Source organism: Giraffa tippelskirchi, chromosome 14 (genome assembly GCF_054371585.1).
Source record: "Giraffa tippelskirchi isolate mGirTip1 chromosome 14, T2T-mGirTip1v1.2.pri, whole genome shotgun sequence".
NCBI lineage: Eukaryota > Metazoa > Chordata > Mammalia > Artiodactyla > Giraffidae > Giraffa > Giraffa tippelskirchi.
This window is the reverse complement of record NC_137288.1, coordinates 45,050,262-45,068,578: the sequence shown is the minus strand read 5'-3', so window position 1 is coordinate 45,068,578 and position 18,317 is coordinate 45,050,262. Positions and strand designations below refer to the sequence as shown.

At 41.9% G+C, this 18,317-nt stretch overlaps 1 protein-coding gene across 3 annotated transcripts in view; it reads left to right on the top strand.

The window, feature by feature from the left end:
• TTC39C (tetratricopeptide repeat domain 39C) overlaps positions 1 to 18,317 on the top strand; it is a 99,398-nt gene that overhangs the window by 63,918 nt on the left and 17,163 nt on the right. For all 3 annotated transcript variants that reach the window (XM_081563231.1, XM_081563233.1, XM_081563232.1), the window contains exon 7: positions 17,764 to 17,857. In XM_081563231.1, the coding sequence (XP_081419357.1) occupies positions 17,764 to 17,857 (94 nt within the window). The remainder of the gene's footprint in view (positions 1 to 17,763; positions 17,858 to 18,317) is intronic.

Below are 18,317 nucleotides of genomic sequence, written 5' to 3'. Positions count from 1 at the left end.
AGTTTGGCGGTTTCTCAAAACGTTCAACATAGATTGATTATATGACCCAGAAGTTCCACTCAAGAGAGATGAAAACATATGTCCATATTATTCATAACTTAGCCAAAAAGTGCAAACAACTCAAATGTCTGTCAACTGATGAAGGATAAACAAATATGTATCCATACGATGGAATAACTTTCAGCAATTAAAAGGACTGAAGTACTAACACATGCTTCAGCATGGATGAACCTTGAAGACACATTTAGTGAAAAAAGCCAAGTCCCACAAGAACATACATTGTGTGATTTTATTTAGATGAAGTCCCCAGAGTATGCAGATAGCTTACTTGGGGATGGGTGGGGGAGAATATAGAGTAACTGTTAATAGGTACAGTATTTCTTTTGGGGTTGATGAAATATCCTAAACATATGTTGTAGTAATGATTGTGCTACTCTGTGAATATACTAAAAACCACTGAATTGTATACTTTGTGTATTTTGTAATACTTGAATTATATCTCAATAAAAATGTTTTCAAAAAGTGTTACTGAGGATATTTTCAGTAGCAGTATATATTCTTTTTTCCTTTGGATATAATCTGTTGATCTAGTCAAGTTTGACTTTTGAGTAAGAAATGTTTTTATTTAATCAAATTCTCATGTCTAATGTAATCATAAGTTAGGTTTGTCATATATTTCCCCTTTTCTATTACTGTCATTTTGAGAACAGTCTTTATATTTTATTGTGAAAATTTGAACATTCAAACATACACACTTTTGTTACAACAGATTTCAGAAATAATATTTGTCTTCTCAAACTGGGACACATAGACTATTTTTTCTTCAGATGTAAAATGATATTTTAAAAACTCATATTCCCATACCTCTTTGTGTGTGGAGATGGCTATTAATTCTGATGCCTACTAGATTCAGGAATATTAACATTTAAAAAATTACTATTAAACTATAGCTGATTTACAATGTTGTGTTAGTTTCAGGTGTACAGCAAAGTGAATTAGTTATACAGATACCCATTTTATTTTATTTTTTAGATTCTTTTCCCATATAGGCCTTTACAGAATACTGAGTAGAGTTCCCTGTGCTATATAGTAGATTCTTATTAGTTACCTGTCTTATACATAGTAGTGTGAATATGATAGTCCCAATTTATACATCCCTGCCCCCTACCCCCAGTAACTGTAAGTTTGTTTTATACATCTGTGATTCTACTTTTGTTTTGTAAATAAGTTCTTATGTACCCTCTTTAGGTTCTGTATATAAACAATATCATACATTTATCTTTCTGTGTCTGTCTTACCTTACTTAGTTGGATAATCTCTAGGTCCATCCAAACATTGTTTTATTTAAGGTTATTTATCTTTTTGTTATTGAACTAAAGCCTTAAGATAGGTGGAATCTGTTTTTGATTTATCTTTATTTTCTAGCTATTATAGATGTTTTAAAATGAATATTAAGTGGCTTTGTCAATTGTGGCTTTGTGTCTTAACTATAACAAATACATGGCTATTGTCTTTAAAAATATATATTATTTAGTATTTTTATCCATTTGTTTCTTACATACAGTTATCAGTTTGTCAGGTTCTGTGTATTATAAGGAAATTTTAATATTTGTATTTCTTACTGATTTCTGATGGTATCTCTTCATTTGCTCATGTCACCCTTTATGTCTTGTTACTTTATATTTTTTGCATACATCTGTATATAGTAAACAGAGGTTCAAGTGAAATAAGTGTGTGTACACGTACATAGTTATTTTGGATTAAGGAGGAACTAGAATTCAGGCCTTCTCTCTCAATTCAATTCTCTTTTTAGCTTTTATTTGCTAATAAGTTATATATATTATATATTTTATATATATTCTAAATGTAATGTTATGTATATGTAATAATAGTATATGTAGTTTACTAGCAAATAACATATATTTAAATATTATTATAAATATAAATATCCAAGAGGGCTTATTCTTATTGAGCTTTAGAAATAAACATTATTTTTAAAAAATGAGCTGCTTAATAGAATACTTTTTTCTACATTTTGGAGAAGCAAGTCACTTAAAGTAATTAAACCATCATTAAACATTTGAAAGTATTTTTCAGTTGTTGTTAAGTACTGTTTTGAAATTAATTCTTTAATAACTTCTTTTATTTCTTCAGTAATCTGAAGATGTCCACTTACTGTTATACTCATCTTAGTTTTATATTTTACTTTTTCTTATTTCCACATATTTTTAGACATGACGATATCCAGGCATGTAAATGTGATATTACTTTTTATTATTAGTGGTATTTTTATAAATTTATGTTTTCCTAATTTTATGATTGGGCTTTAGAGTATCTATAAAGAGAGAGATTTGATTTTTTTTAATCAATTCATATTTTACTTCCACTTTATTTCTGGCTTTCCTTAATTTAGCTTGTTTTATAGTTCATTTTCTTAATAGTTTATCATAACATATTTGTCTTATAAGAATAGTGAAATGTTAGTGTTCTTGTTTAGAGATTTGATTGTATCCCATGAAATTCAGCCTGCATTTCGCTGGCTAACTGAGAGTGTTTGGGGAGCTGTGATGCTGGGATGTAATAAGATACACATTGTAGCTGAGGGCTCAGGTCTGGAGGCTGACGGCCCATGCTGAGTCCTGGCTCCCCCACTCTGGCCCCAGTGGTCTAGATTTGTTGTTTTTCAGTCGCTCAGTCGGTTCCAACTCTTTGCAACCCCATAGACTGCAGCACACCAGGCTTCCCTGTCCTTCACTATCTCTGGGAGTTTGCTCAGATTCATGTCCATTGAGTCAGTGATGCTGTCTAACCATCTCATTCTCTGTTGCCCCCTTCTCCTCCTGCCTTCTATCTTCTCCATCATTAGGGTCTTTTCCAGTGAGTCGGCTCTTCACATCAGGTGGCCAAAGTATTGGAGCTTCAGCTTTAGCAACAGTCCTTCCAATGAATATTCAGCACTGATTTCCTTTAGGATTGACTGGTTTGAACAAGACCTTTAATCTCTTTAAACCTTACTTCTCTCCTTGTTGAGGTGAGGTCTGTGGTGGGACCCTGGGTGTAGTTTTCTGTTGAGGTTTAGATAGTGGTAATTTGGGAGGTGTGTGCTGCTTTGTAGCTCTGAGTGCAGGTCCTCGCTGGTGTTTATGACATGATGGCAGCACTGCTATGTCTGCTACGGAGGCTGCAGAACTACTGGCCACTGTAATAGAGCTCCAGCCCGGAGGGAGATGAGGACCCCAGGGCAGGGAGGCATGTCAGCAGATGCTGAGGTGGCCAGGCTCTGTTCAGTTCAGTCCAGTCACTCAGTCATGTCTGACTCTTTGCGACCCCATGGACTGCAGCACGCCAGGCTTCCCTGTCCATCATCAACTCCCGGAGCTTGCTCAAACTCATGTCCATCGAGTCGGCCATGCCATCCAACCATCTCATCCTCTGTCGTCCCCTTCTCCTCCTGCCTTCAGTCTTTCCCAGCATCAGGGTCTTTTCCAATGAGTCAGTTCTTTACATCAGGTGACCAAAGTGTTGGAGCCTCAGCTTCAGCATCAATCCTTCCAAAGAATATTCAGGACTGATTTCCTTTAGGATTGACTGGTTGGATCTCCTTGCAGTCCAAGGGACTCTCAAGAATCTTCAGCACCACAATTCAAAAGCACCAGTTCTTCAGCAGTCAGCTTTCTTTATCATCCAGCTCTCACATCCATACATGACTACTGGAAAAACCATAGCTCTGATTAGATGGACCTTTGTTGGCAACATAATGTCTCTGCTTTTAATATGCTGTCTAGGTTGGCCATAGCTTTTCTTCCAAGGAGCAAGCGTCTTTTAATTTCATGGCTTCAGTCACCATCTGCAGTAATTTTGGAGCCCCCCAAAATAAAGTCTCTCACTGTTTCCTTTGTTTCCCCATCTATTTGCCATGAAGTGATGGGACTGGATGCCATGATCTTCAATTTTTGAATGTTGAGTTTTAAGCCAACTTTTTCACTCTGCTCTTTCACTTTCATCAAGAGGCTCTTTAGTTCTTCGATTTCTGCCATAAGGGTTGTGCCATCTGGATTTCTTAGTTTATTGATACTTCTCCCAGCAGTCTTGATTCCAGCTTGTGCTTCATCCAGCCCAGCATTTTGCATGATGTAGTCTACATATAAGTTAAATAAACAGGGTGACAATATATAGCCTTGACGTACTCCTTTCCCAATTTGGAACCAGTCTGTTTATTCCATGTCTGGTCCTAACTGTTGCTTCTTGACATGCATACAGATTTCTCAGGAGGCAGGTCAGGTGGTCTGGTATTCACATCTCTTTAAGAATTTTCCACAGTTTGTTGTGATCCGCACAGTCAAAGGCTTTGAGGTAGTCAATAAAGCAGGAGTAGATGTTTTTCTGGAACTCTCTTGCTTTTTTGATGATCCAGCTGATGTTGGCAATTTGATCTCTGGTTCCTCTGCCTTTTCTAAATCCTGCTTGAACGTCTGGAAGTTCATGGTTCACATGCTGTTGAAGTCTGGCTTGGAGAATTTTGAGCATTACTTTGCTAGTGTGTGAGATGAGTGCAATTGTGTGGTAGTTTGAGCATTCTTTGGCATTGCCTTTCTTTGGGGTTGGAATGAAAACTGACTTTTTCCAGTCCTGTGGCCACTGCTGAGTTTTCCAAATTTGCTGAGTGCAGCACTTTAACAGCATCATCTTTTAGGATTTGAAATAGCTCAACTGGAATTCCATCACCTCCACTAGCTTTGTTCGTAGTGATGCTTCCTAAGGCCCACTTGACTTTGCATTCCAGGATGTCTGGCTCTGAGTGAGTGATCACGCCATCATGGTTATCTGAGCCATGAAGATCTTTTTTTGTATAATTTTTCTGTGTATTCTTGCCACCTCTTCTTAATATCTTCTGCTTCTGTTTGGTCCATACCATTTCTGTCCTTTATTGTACCTATCTTTGCATGAAGTTTTCTGTTGGTATCTCTAATTTTCTTGAAGAGATCTCTAGTCATTCCCATTCTATTGTTTTCCTCTATTTCTTTGCATTGATCACTGAAGAAGGCCAGGCTTTGGGAATTATAGAAACAGGCCTGTAGGAAGGGCAAGCAGAGTGTGGGTCACCCATGGTGCAACCCTCATCTTCTGGGGAAGATGACCCAGGAGAGGGAATATTTGGGTTGGCTCTTGAAGAGTCAGTAGGAGTTTCCAGATAGATATGAGAGCATGGGGCATGATCCTGCATTCAAGCCTAGACCCAAGAAGAGGCCCCATGATGGGGAGGTCCAGGCTCAACAGGGCTGGAGCATTTGGTGGAGAGGGGCTGGTGGAGTTGGGGTGACCCCAGAAGCAACAGATGATCTGAATTCTTTTCAATCCCACTCTCTCCTCTTACAGTGGAGTTTCTTATACATGTTATGTATATGAAGCACGTGTTTTCCTTTGCTCTCAGGGTTGCATTTATTATTATGTTTGCTTTCATTTCTGCTTACTCTGAGGTAGATTTTTCCTTAAATTTGGATTGAAAAGATGATCACTGTATTTTAATTGTTTTTCTGCCATTTTAAAAGCAGGTTTACGTATCCACACAGGTGGCGTTCCGGGTCTTTGTTCTCCCTCTCCTAAGGCCAGTAAGTATCCGGCAAACTCCCATTGCTGGGTTGCACAGAGCTAGTTTTAGGAAATAGTGTTCCCCACTTTACCTACCCCTGTCCAGAGCTCTTCTTTGAAATTCTGTATTTTCTCGTAGTATTGTATTGAACTTTTCCGTTTTTCTTTATGATTTTGGACTCTCAGCACGTGGGCACACTGGTTTCCTAAATCTGTGCATTTCTTTGTTTCATGTGCTAGTCCTCAATTTTCTGTGGCTCTGGGAGTTTGTTGTCATTGTTTCAGAGCTTCAGGTTTTGACATGTACCATTGTAAAAAGATCTTCCCTGGGTGCTCAAAAGGTAAAGAGTCTGCCTGCAATGCAGAAGATCCCCTGGAGAAGGACATGGCAACCCACTCCAGTATTCTTACCTGGAGAATCCCGTGGACAGAGGAGGCAGGAGGGCTGCAGTCCATGGGGTCTCAAAGAGTCAGACGCTACTGACACACATGCACAAACATACACATTGTAGAAAGAGCATTGGACTAAAAGTCTGAAGGTCTGGTTTTGGCTCTTTCATGAAGAATGAAAACCCTCTCTACTTCCACATGGTTGCTTACATGTTGAACAATTTTGAAGAACAGTGAGACCTCGGTGAAGCCGCTCAGTCTTCTCTGGCTCTAGTCCTTTACCTGGAAAATCAGGAGGGTTGAAATAAATCAGTGTTTTCCTGAAGCATCTTCCCTGGAGCACTGATTTGATGGACTAGTTAATACATATTCCATGAAAAGAGGTTTCGTATCATTTAAATTAGGATATCCTGGGGCTTCTCGGAGAGTTTAGTGTTGCATCATGAGGGAGATAGTCTGCATATCTGCTGTGTTCACCCAAGTGGCTTGCCCAGGAGGATTCTTTTTCATACTGTAGCCTGTGAGACATAGAAACATTCAGTCTAACATACTTGAGAAACGCTGCTACGGTGCCGTGCTCAGTCGTGTCTGACTGCAATTCCATGGCCTGTAGCCCGCCAGGCTCCTCTGTCCATGGGATTTCCCAGGCAGGAATACTGCAGTGGGTTGCCATTTTCTCCTCCAGGGGATCTTCCTGACCCAGGGATCGAATTTGTGCCTCCTGCATTGCAGGAGGATTTTTTTTTACCACTGAGCCATTAGGAAGCCCTTGAGAAACACTATGCTACATCATTTTTAAGTTTTCTTCCAGCTTACGACTTGCATGCTTCCGTGAATACACTAAAAGCCACTGAATTGTACACTTTAAAAGGAAAGAATTTTCTCAAAGCTGTTACATAAAAATATTTTTCATGGTTCTTGAATTTTCAGAACTGTGACTACCTGGCATTTCTGCCATTAACAATTTATTTTTTAATTCCTCTTTGGAAAAACCCATATACCAGCTTGTCTATTTGACATCCTTTACAGAGAAGGTCATTCAGTTCTAGGAAAAGTTTTCAAAGTCACTTTCCTAACTATGGCTTCTATTTGTTCCTCTCATTTAAGTCTCTGTGGACTTAATTAATTAATACCCTCCTTAATTAATTAATTAATTAATACCTTAATTAATACCCTCCATCAGTTTCCCAGGTTTTTCTGTTTATCTTGAATTTCCTGTTTTATTTTGTGTAGGGTGTGAATCTTTGTAGACTTGTTTTTCTGTATTTCTATGGTCTTTGTTTTTCCGGGTTAATTCTTTGTGTCATCTTCTCCTTCACTCGTGTTTAAAATTCTTTGATAGCGCCTTTACGATAAATATATTTCTTTTAAATTTACTGCCATCTTTCATATAGATTCCTCCTCTGCAATTTTCAAAGGCAGCATAGGGTAGCTGAGCTCGAAACAGACTCTTCCACTTCCTGGCTGGCTGAGATTTCTGAGCCTGTGTCCTTGTCTGTAATGCAAGGACAGTGCCTCCCCTGTCAGCCTTAAATAATGTAGCGTGGATTCTGCAAAGGGGTAAGCACACGGTGCTTGGTCAGGACTTTTCCTGTTTAGACAGAACTGTGTCTTGGTTGTAAATCCAGTATAAAGCATTTCCCGTCACAAATTTTGTCAAAGTCATGGTCCTTACTGTTGAGGGACCAAGGAAATCCTGCAACTGGTGCATTATTCAGCTCCTCTACCCTTAATGGTGGATTTGGTTACATAACTCACTTACCAAGGAGGGTGCTGTCCATTTACATGGAGGTGCTGAAAACACTACTGCTGCTAAGTCACTTCAGTCGTGTCCAACTCTGTGCGACCCCATAGACGGCAGCCCACCAGGCTCTGCTGTCCCTGGGATTCTCCAGGCAGGAATACTGGAGTGGGTTGCCATTTCCTTCTCCAGTGCATGAATGAGAAAAGTAAAAGTGAAGTCGCTCAGTCGTGTCCGACTCTTAGCGACCCCATGGACTGTAGCCTACCAGGCTCCTCTGTCCATGGGATTTTCCAGGCAAGAGTACTGGAGTGGGGTGCCATTGCCTTCTCCGAAAACACTACTACTGTATTACATTTGTGTGTAATCAGAGATTTGTAGCCTGTAATGGAAAAGGCCTTCTGGAGGGGACGCCAAGAGACCTAGAAAAAGCCTGTGTCCCGTACTAAACTTACAATTTGATTATGAAGACAGCAATATGAATGCATGAAAAGGTGATTGTATAAGACAGTAACAAGGGCTAGATGAATGGGTGGTGGTTGTGGGTGGTGATAACTGAAGAGGGGCTGGAGGTGACTGGGAGGAGAGCCAATCTGTAGAATGAGAGGCACAGAGGTGAGGACTGTTGGCTTTGGAGTCTTGCTTCCCATTTCAACAGCTCTCCCTCTAACAGGCACAAGATAAAGAGTGCCACATATGTCAGCTTTAATGTTGGTGATGATTAGACCAGAATAAGCTTGTTTCAACAATGATCTTTAAGGTCAGGGGATTTCCCTCGTGGTCCAATGATTACGACTTCACCTTCCAGTGCCGGGGGTATGGGTTTGATCCCTGGTCTGGGAGCTAAGATCCCACATGCCTCATGGCCAAAAAACAAAACATAGAACAGAAACAATATTGTAACAAATTCAATAAAGACTTTAAAATGGTCCACTTAAAAAGATCTTTAAAAAAATTTTTTTTTAATGTAGCATAAGGAAGTATATTTTCAACTACCTTGTTAGATCTCTTGGAGAAGGAAATGGCTACCCACTCCAGTATTCTTGCCTGGAAAATCCCATGGACAGAGGAGCCTAGCGGGCTACAGTCCACAGGGTCTCAAAGAGTCAGACATGACTGAGCAACTAACACACTGTTATGTCTAAAAAATGTGTATTCGTTTGGAAACATGGTAAAATACGAAAGTACTTCAAAGAGCAGATACAAATCTTATATTCCAGAAATAGCTACTGTTTACCTTTTTCTAGGTTCCAGAGTATTGACTAGAATTATCAGTTGTAGATGTGTATCTTCTAAATAGTCGATCACAGTAGGCTCTGGGAGAGTTCTCATGTCAGAAATGTGCACAGGCCATGAAAGAGTAGGTGGGGATTCACAGAACATCCCTGCAGTGTAGAAGTCTGGGCATCATCCACTAATCTGTAATCTGTGTAGTTGGCAGGAACACATGGCATTCGTCCAGTGCTTAGGGACTCACTGCACTTGCTAAGAAACGTGCTACAACATCACCATCTTTTCTTGCTGAGTCTCTTTCATTTTTCATGTTGTTCACATCAGACAATCCCTCCCTTATATATGGGATTTTATTAGGAATTTCAGAGGACTCTTCTTATAGCCTTTGTACTTGCTCGACATTCTTACTTTAAACACAGTCCCCATCAACATTTCTGAGGAGGTTGATTTGTATGTACACATCTCAGGAATTCCACCTGTGTCTAACAAACTCTGCTGACTGCTTACTTAAAACGTCTTGAGAGAACGTGCCTGTGTTTCAGACACTTAGTAGTTTAACAGAACTGAGAGTTCCCAGAGCAGACACGGCGCCATCCACTGGGGCAGTGCTCCTCCCCAGCAGCCGGGTCCACGGGAGAGACTGTATCCTTCAGTCCGCTCCGTCAGTGCCCTCCGCCCTGGGGTCTAACCCACGGACTTAGGTGACACCAGCATCATTTGAAGGCCAGCAGACTGGCTCTGAGCTGAGACCGCTCTGTCTGTGAGTTGGTGCTGTCTTTTAATGTTAAACACACCTTTGAGGTGGGACAGGAGAAAACTGCTCGCTTGGGAAATGGAGTCTTGGTGCTTCAGCTTCAGGGTTGTCTGGAACTTGCTTTCCCTCTGGCACTAGAGTTTGGGCCAGGCCCCTGAAACAACTTGGCCTTGTTTCCATTTTTGCTTTTTTTGCAACTCTAGAAATGGGACTTTTTGCTCAGTCGCTGAATCAAGAGAATCCTGTCAGCCTGCTATTGCTAGTGAAAATCTTTGAGTAAAACGGGGTGTGACACTAAGCTTATAGTGCTGACTCTGAAACTTATTCATACTTACTGTGTCTTCACAATGTGCTCTGAGAGCTATACATTCATTCTTTCGTTCATTTATTTGGCTTCGCTGGGTCTTAATGGCAGCCCACGGGGTCTTTGATCTTTGTTGTGGCATGGGGATCTTTTTCAGTTGCAGCGTGTGGGATCTAGTTCCCAGATCAGGGATTGAACCCAGGCCCCCAGCATTGGGAGTGCAGAGTCTTAGCCCCTGGACCACCAGGGAGGTCCCACGATCTCTACTTTCTTAATAGCTTAAAAATATATTAATGTGGAAATATCAACAGAATAACTTAATTGTTTTAAATTGGGTAGAAAATGTTGCCCATGGTCTGTCTGTCCCTTTGTATTATGTGTTTTATTTTCTTTTGTCCCCTTCAGGCAAAAGCACTCACTTGTATATTTGTTGGTAGACTCTTAACTCAAACAGCTCTTATACCTGCGAGATAAAATAGGAATTTCTCTAGTTTTTTTTTTTAACCTCTAGGTGACCACAAGCACAGTTGTAAAAACAGTTTACACCATCTAAAGGAATGTAGCTGCTAAGTCACTTCAGTCGTGTCCGACTCTGTGCGACCCCATAGACGGCAGCCCACCAGGCTCCCCTGTCCCTGGGATTCTCCAGGCAAGAACACTGGAGTGGGTTGCCATTTCCTTCTCCAATGCATGAAAGTGAAAAGTGAAAGTGAAGTCGCTCAGTCGTGTCCGACCCTTAGCGACCCCATGGACTGCAGCCTACCAGGCTCCTCTGTCCATAGGATTTTCCAGGCAAGAGTACTGGAGTGGGTTGCCATTTCTGAAGCAAATAAAATAGTTAGTATAATAAGAAAAAAGTAACTGTCAGGGGAACGAAATCAGAAATTTAATACAAAAATATTAGTTGTCTAAATCCATTTATGTTTACCATATCTCTATACAAAAGATTATAACTAAGATTAGGATAAAAAAGAAATGTAACAAACTAGATACATAGCTAACGAAAAATGTTTAAATGGTGATACAAAAGTAAAAGCTAAAGTGTAGACAAAATAAATCAGGTGTACGTGAATGGAAAAAAAAAGACAGTAATGATAATTTCAGAATTGAAGGCAAAATGTATTAAATGGAATAAAGCTGGTTTCAAACGTTATGGTACTTGACAACTAAACTGTAACAATCTTAGTTATTTCTTCCTAAGAAATAGCATTTTTTCTTAAACATAATAAGAATCTGGCAGAAATACAATTATGAGAAACTAACAACTCTTTCATTCTTCAGTATATTTTATAATAAAATACTGACTTCTCTGCTCAGTTTTGCTATAATCCTAATACTGCTCTAAATGCAGGAGATCCAGTTTGATTTCTGGGTCAGGAAGATCCGCTGGAGAAGGGATAGGCTACTCACTCCAGTATTCTTGGGCTTCCCTTGTGACTCAGCTGGTAAAGAATCTGCCTGCAATTTGAGAGACTTGGGTTCGATCCCTGGGTTGGGAAGATCCCCTGGTGAAGGGAGTGGCTACCCACTCCAGTATTCTGGCCTGGAGAATTCCATGGACTGTATAGTCCATGGGGTTGCAAAGAGTCGGACACGACTGAGCGATTTTCACACTCTAATACTGCTCTAAAAAAATTAACTTTACTAATTAAAAATAAACCTGGAATGTTTTCCAGTGTTCTGAAATAATTTGTGAGAAGCTGAATTACTAATTACTGCATTGTTGCTGTTCAGTCACTAAGTCATGTCCAACTGTTTTCAACCACATGGACTGCAGCACACCAGACTTCCCTGTCCTTCACTTATCTCCTGGAGTTTGCTCAAACTCATGTCCATTGTGTCAGTTATGCCATCCAACCATCTCATCCTCTTTTGTCCCCTTCTCCTCCTGCCTTCAATCTTTCCCAGCATCAGGGTCTTTTTCAGTGAGTTGGCTCTTCATATCAGGTGGCCAAAGTATTGGAACTTCAGCACCAATGAATATTCCAATGAATATTCAGGGTTGATTTCCTTTAGGATTGATTAGTTTGATCTCCTTGCAGTCCAAGGGACTCTGAAGAGTCTTCTCCAGCACCACAGTTCGAAAGCATCATTTTTTCAGCACTCAGCCTTCTTTATGGTCCAGCTCTCACATCCATACATGACTACTGGAAAAATGACTAGATGGACCTTTGTCAGCAGTGTGATATCTCTGCTTTTTGATATGGCGTCTAGATTTGTCATAGCTTTTCTTCCAAGGTGTAAGCTTCTTTTAATTTTGTGGCTGCAGTCAACCTGCAGTGATTTTGTAGCCCAAGAAAATGAAATCTGACACTGTTTCCACTTTTTCCCCATCTATTTGCCATGAATTGATGAGACTGGACGCTATGGTCTTCAATTTTTGAATGTTGAGTTTTAAGCCAACTTTTTCATTCTCTTCTTTCACTGTCATCAAGAGGCTCTTTATTTCTTCGATTTCTGCCATAATGGTGGTGCCATCTGCATATCTGAGGTTATTGATATTTCTCCAAGCAGTCTTGATTCCAGCTTGTGCTTCATCCAGACCAGCATTTCGAATGATGTACTCTGCATATAAGTTAAATAAGCAGGGTGACAAGACAGCCTTGACGTACTCCTTTCCCGATTTGGAACTAGTCTGGTTCTAACTGTTATTTCTTGACCTGCATATGGATTTCTCAGGAAGGCAGGTAAGATGGTCTGGTATTCCTTTCTCTTGAAAAACTTTCCATAGTTGTGATTCACACAGTCAAAGGCTTTAGCATAGTTAATGAAGCAGAAGTAGATGTTTTTCTGAAATTCCTTTGCTTTTTCTGTGATCCAACGGATGTTGTCAGTTTGATTTCTGGTTCCTCTTTTCTTTTCTTAATCCAGCTTGAATATCTGGAATTTCTTGGTTCATGTACAATTGAAGCCTAGCTTGAAGGATTTTGCTGGCATGTGAAATGACTGCAATTGTGTGGTAGTTTGAACATTCTTTGGCATTTTCCTTCTTTGGGATTAGAATGAAAACCAATGTTTTCCTTTATATTAGAATAAAGCAACTAGGTGTTCGGTGCTTGCTAATATTCAGTATTCTAACTGGTGTGTGTGTGTGTGTGTGTGTGCGTGCGCACGCACACTCGCTCAGTCCCTCGGTCGTGTCCGACTGTTTTCGACCCCCTGGACTGTAGCCCACCAGGCTTCCCTGTCCGTGGGATTTTCCAGGCAAGGATACTGGAGTGCGTTGCCATTTCCTCCTCCAGGGGCTCTTCCGACGCAGGGATCGAACCCCTGTCTCGGTGTCTCCTGCACTGCAGGTGTTTCCTTTACCAGTGAGCCCCGGGGAGAGCGCTTTTTAACCAGCGGGCCTACCCAGTTACGGTTGTCTATTGTAAATGTGCAAATGGTTTGAATGTTTCCTTGGAACATCCAAAAGAAAAAAAGAATTTTAGGAATTCCTGAGTGTAACAGACATTATACTTGAAAAAAAAAAATCCAAAGATTTCCACATACCAGCAATATTCACTTGGAGAATAAAATGGAGGAACAGATCCCCTTTATAGTTCCAACAAAAGATATAAAATGCCTAAGAAGACACCTCAGGAAGTCCTGAGTTACTGGAAAAACACTTGGTATCTCTGTAATGACAGTGCAGTAGCTGTCAGGCCTGCTGCTTTTAATTTGGCAATAAATATGCTCCATTTAATCTGGTCGAGATTCGTGCTTTTATTCTTCATGGCTTCCTCTGGAGGCAGATTAAAGCTTGCCAACATTTTTTCCTTCCTTTTACCAGTAAGGAAACTGAGGCTTGAAATCGTTTTTGTGACACAGTGTATCAGGGCACAATTCATGAGACAAAAGCCTGTATGATACTAACTCTTGATGTCCTAGCTTTTTCATACTAATCTATTTTCTATATTTTCTTCAAGGTACGTGTGTTTCTTTAAAAATTAAGGTGGAAATTGAGTGTCAAATTGAGAATAATTCTTTCTCTGCTGAGCTGTGGATAATTTGTAACCATAAGGACTCCCACAGATCACTTTTGTTTTAAATTGTTTTGGTGAAAAGAGGGAAATATATTTCTACAATTTTAATGGCTGTTCATTGTAATTCCTTAATGAGTGATCAGACTAGAAGTGGAATTAATTTTGTAGCTATGCTTGCTCCTGGGATAATGCCGTTAAGCTCCATAAATGGTCTCAGTACTTTCCAGTTATGTTCGGGTGCTTATAACCCAAATAGCCTGGGACTTTCTTCACAGTTTAATTTTTATTTTATTGATTTACTTATTTAGCTAGCTAGCAGTGTCGGGTCTTAGTTGCCGCACGTGGAATCTAGTTCCCTGACCAGAGATCTAAACCTGGGTCACCTGCATTGGGAGCTTGAAGTCTTAGCCACTGGACCACCGGGGAAATCCCCACAGTTTAATCTTTAAAGAGGTATTCTGCTCTGGTTTCCCAAGACATTTCTAACAAATTACCACAAACTTCATGGCTTAAAATGACATAAATTTTCTCTCTGACAATTCTGGAGGCTTGAAGTCTAAAGTCAGTTTCTCTGGGTGCAAATCAAGGCGGTGGGCAGTGCACCCTTTGGACGCTGTAGGGGAACTCCATTCCTTGCCTTTTGCCTCTGGTGGTCACGTAGATTCCTGGACTGTGGCCATATCACTCCGATCTCTGCCTCTGTGGTCACAGTGCCACCACCTCTACTTCCATCAGGCTTCCCTGGTGGCTCAAATGGTAAAAAAATCTACCTGCAATGCAAGAGACCCAGGTTCAGTCCCTGGGTCAGGAAGATCCCCTGGAGAAGGAAACAGCAACCCACTCCAGTATTCTTGCCTGGGAAGTCCCAAGGACAGAGGAGGCTGGTGGTCTCCAGTCCATGGGGCTGCAAGAGTTGGACATGACTTAGCGACTAAACCACCATCTACTTGCATCAGCTCTCTCTGTTTCCCTCTTGTAGGGATACTGTTGATTGCATTTAGCGCCCTCTGGATAATCTAGGAACTGGCCCTCTTCTCCAGATCCTTCATTTAATCACACTTTCATCCCTCTCCCTGAAGAATGTATGCTCTGGAGGCAGTTGGAGCAGAATTTACATACTAGTCAATTGCTAGCCCCCAACCTTGGCCAAGCTACTTAACCTCTTTGAACTTCAGTTCCTTCCTCTGAAAATGGAACCTAATACACACCTATCTCAGACGCTTTGAAAGGGTTAAGAGAAATAATGTTGATTCAGCTATTTCTTGGTTTCTTATTTTCTTGAGTTCACAGCTTAGTTTTGACTCATCTGTGTATCTCCGGAGCCCATTCCACCCCAGGCACAGTAGTTGTCTGATAAATGTTGACTGAGTAGTTTTCTGCCCTCTGAAGGGCAGTGTGGCATTGCACTGCCATCTGCTGGACCCCGGCTGGGGTCAGCTTGGTAGTGATGGCCCATCTCTGTGTGAGGGTTGAGAGCCATTAACTTGGGAAACTGGGGAGATCCATGCAAAGCAGAAACCCTGACACTGTGGTTTCTGTGTAAATGGGCTAAGTTGATTGCATGTGTGATGCAAGGGAAGAACTTTTTTTATTAATTTATTTTTGACTGTGCTGGGTCTTCATTGCTGTGTGGGCTTTCTCTGTTGTGGCAAGTGGGGGGCTACTTTCTAGTTGCACTGGCTTCTCGTTGCCGTGACTTCTGTTGTTGCAGAGTACAAGCGCAGTAGTTGTGGTGCATAGGTTCAGTTGCTCTGTTCAGTTGATCTGTGGGATCTTCCCAGACCAGGGATCAAACCTGTGTCTCCTGCATTGACAGATGGATTCTTTACCGCTAGACCACCAGGAAGGTCCAGGAAGGAACAATTGATCCAGAAAGTTATAAATGGGCGTAATGAGTGTCCAGATCTTTCTACACACACACTTTTCATAAGAGATTGATTATTTACCTTTGGTATCTTGACTTTGTGGGCTTCCCCAGTGGCTCAGCAGTAAAGAATCCGCCTGCAGTGCAGGAGATGCAGGTTCCGTCCCTGGGTTGGGAAGGTCCCCTGGAGGAGGAAATGGCAACCCACTCCAGTATTCTTGCCTGGAGAATCCTGTGGACAGAGGACCATGGCTGGCTACAGTCCTTCGGGTTGCAAAAGAGTCAGACACAACAGAGCAACTAAACACATGCATACACACACACACATCTTGGCTTTGTGCTCACAATCAGTGTAAACGTCTTGAGGTTAGAGAAGGGAGCTCGTTTCATTCCTGTGAGGTTCCCCTCAACTCAGTGTTGAGCTCTTTGAGAATACAAGTTAGTGAGGCAGTGATGTGTGTGTTCTGTGGCTACCTGCCGAGCACTTGTGGGGGTGACACGGGATTGAGCGCTACGGTCTGAACTTGCTGCCGGCAGAGTGAAGCGTTACCACAGGGCGCGAGCCGTTGCTGGCCCAGCTGTGGCCTTGGTTCCTGAGTCATTTGGCTCCTAATGCTCCTGAGTCACAGACTGTCCTGCACATCTCCTTGATGACTCATCTGTGCCCCGTGTAGGGTCCGGGGGCCTCCTGTAGTGATCAGGCATCACCTCACTAAGGAATGTGGTGGGGGCTGGGCTCAGGGAACCAGCAGCCTGTCTTCTCAGACCCTTGATGCCTCAGTCTGGCTGCTTGCGGGGAGAAGAGGCAGCTGGAGCTTTGGAAAGGGAGTTCCCTAGGAGCAGCAAAGGGAGGTGCACAGGACAGAGGGCTGAGTGTAGGGTGGAAGAGCATTGCATTGCAGGCCCCCGCGGGAGGGAGAAAGGAACACTTCTGAGCATGCATCAGAACATTTAGGATTTATATTCCTTAGTGATATGTGATATTTAACGCCTGTCGTTGCCATATTTAGGGTTTAATCTACCTCCCTTTCATCCTGATGATGCCTTTTAGGCGCTCTTACCAGTTGCTTATGGCCTCAGATCAGCAGACTTCGAAAGAGATCTTTCATGGAAGGAAAAACTAAATGTATTTAACCAGGAAAGAGCAGGACAGACATTTGAGAGTCTCTCAGCTTCTAGACAGTACTGGACGAATGCAGAAGTAGGAAGTAAAATCTGGATCCTCAGTTTCTAAAGTGTCCGGAGAAGAGAGGTGATGACCGGAAGCAATCTGACAACAGCACCGAGTGGTGTGGTCAAGAGTGAGGGGATCCCAGAAGTGAGAGCGGCTGAGGCTGGACTCGGGGACTGGCTCCTGACAGTGCTGACTGTGAGTCTCTCTGGGTCCGGTGGGTATACACAGGAGGAGGACGTACAGTCCTTCTCCTGTTGAAGTCACCTGTACCAAGGATCCAGATCAGCTCATCACTGTAATCCACCAAGTTCTAGTTCGCAGGTGCACAGAGAGCCCCAGGGGCAGGAGGGGCTGTGGATCAGGCCCTCCCGGTGGGTCTTTCTGGCTGAGCAGAAGGAGAGGTGCTCTGAGCTCTGTTCAGCTCACAACCATGGACGGGTTGTCCATAGACGGGGCCATTTCCCCGGAAGTCTTTAAACTGCTGTCTTCTATAACTGCTTAATCTGTTTAAAGTAACTAGAAGGGAAAAGACACTTTTGAATTGTTGTTGTGCAGTTGCTCAGTCGTGTTCAACTCTTTACGACCGCATGGACTGCAGCACTCCAGGCTTTCCTGTCCGTCACCATCTCCCGGAGCTTGCTCAAACTCATGAACTTTGAGTCGGTGATGCCATCCAACCATCTCATCCTCTGTCGCAGTGTTAATGGTAGATCTTAAGCCAGTGACTCTGTTTTCATTTTTTTCCTTAGTGTCAAATCAACAGTGCCTTGACTTCCTTCCATACTGCTCTGGAACTTGCAGTAGACCAGAGAGAAATCCAGCATGTTTGTCTCTATGAAATTGGTAAGTGTTGAATGTCTGTCCAGTCTCCTGTCATGAAAGAGTGTATTAACACAGCAGTTTACGTCCAGCTTCTTGTCCTGCAAGTGTTAACGCATTCCTGTGTGCTTTGTCACCGTTAACGCTGTTCAGTTTGTGTCTTTGTGAGATGCCGGCTGCCTCTTGTAATAACAGGACTTTGTTACCATAGCACAAGTAGTGATACTTATCTCAGTGAATTCTCATTACTTCTTTCCAATAATTTGTTCCTTTGGATTTGACTCTAGGCTAATAGGCACAGTTAAATGAATTGAGTAAAAACCAATTTTGATTCTTTTATTGGGCTGGATATTAGAATTCAGAACTATTATCTCTTCCCTCTCACAAATGTGTACCTGAGAAGAAAAGTCTGGCTTAGGAGAGATTGGATGCATGGATTCCAAGCCCAGTTAGCTCTTCTACCAACTAACTAGGAGACCTCGCC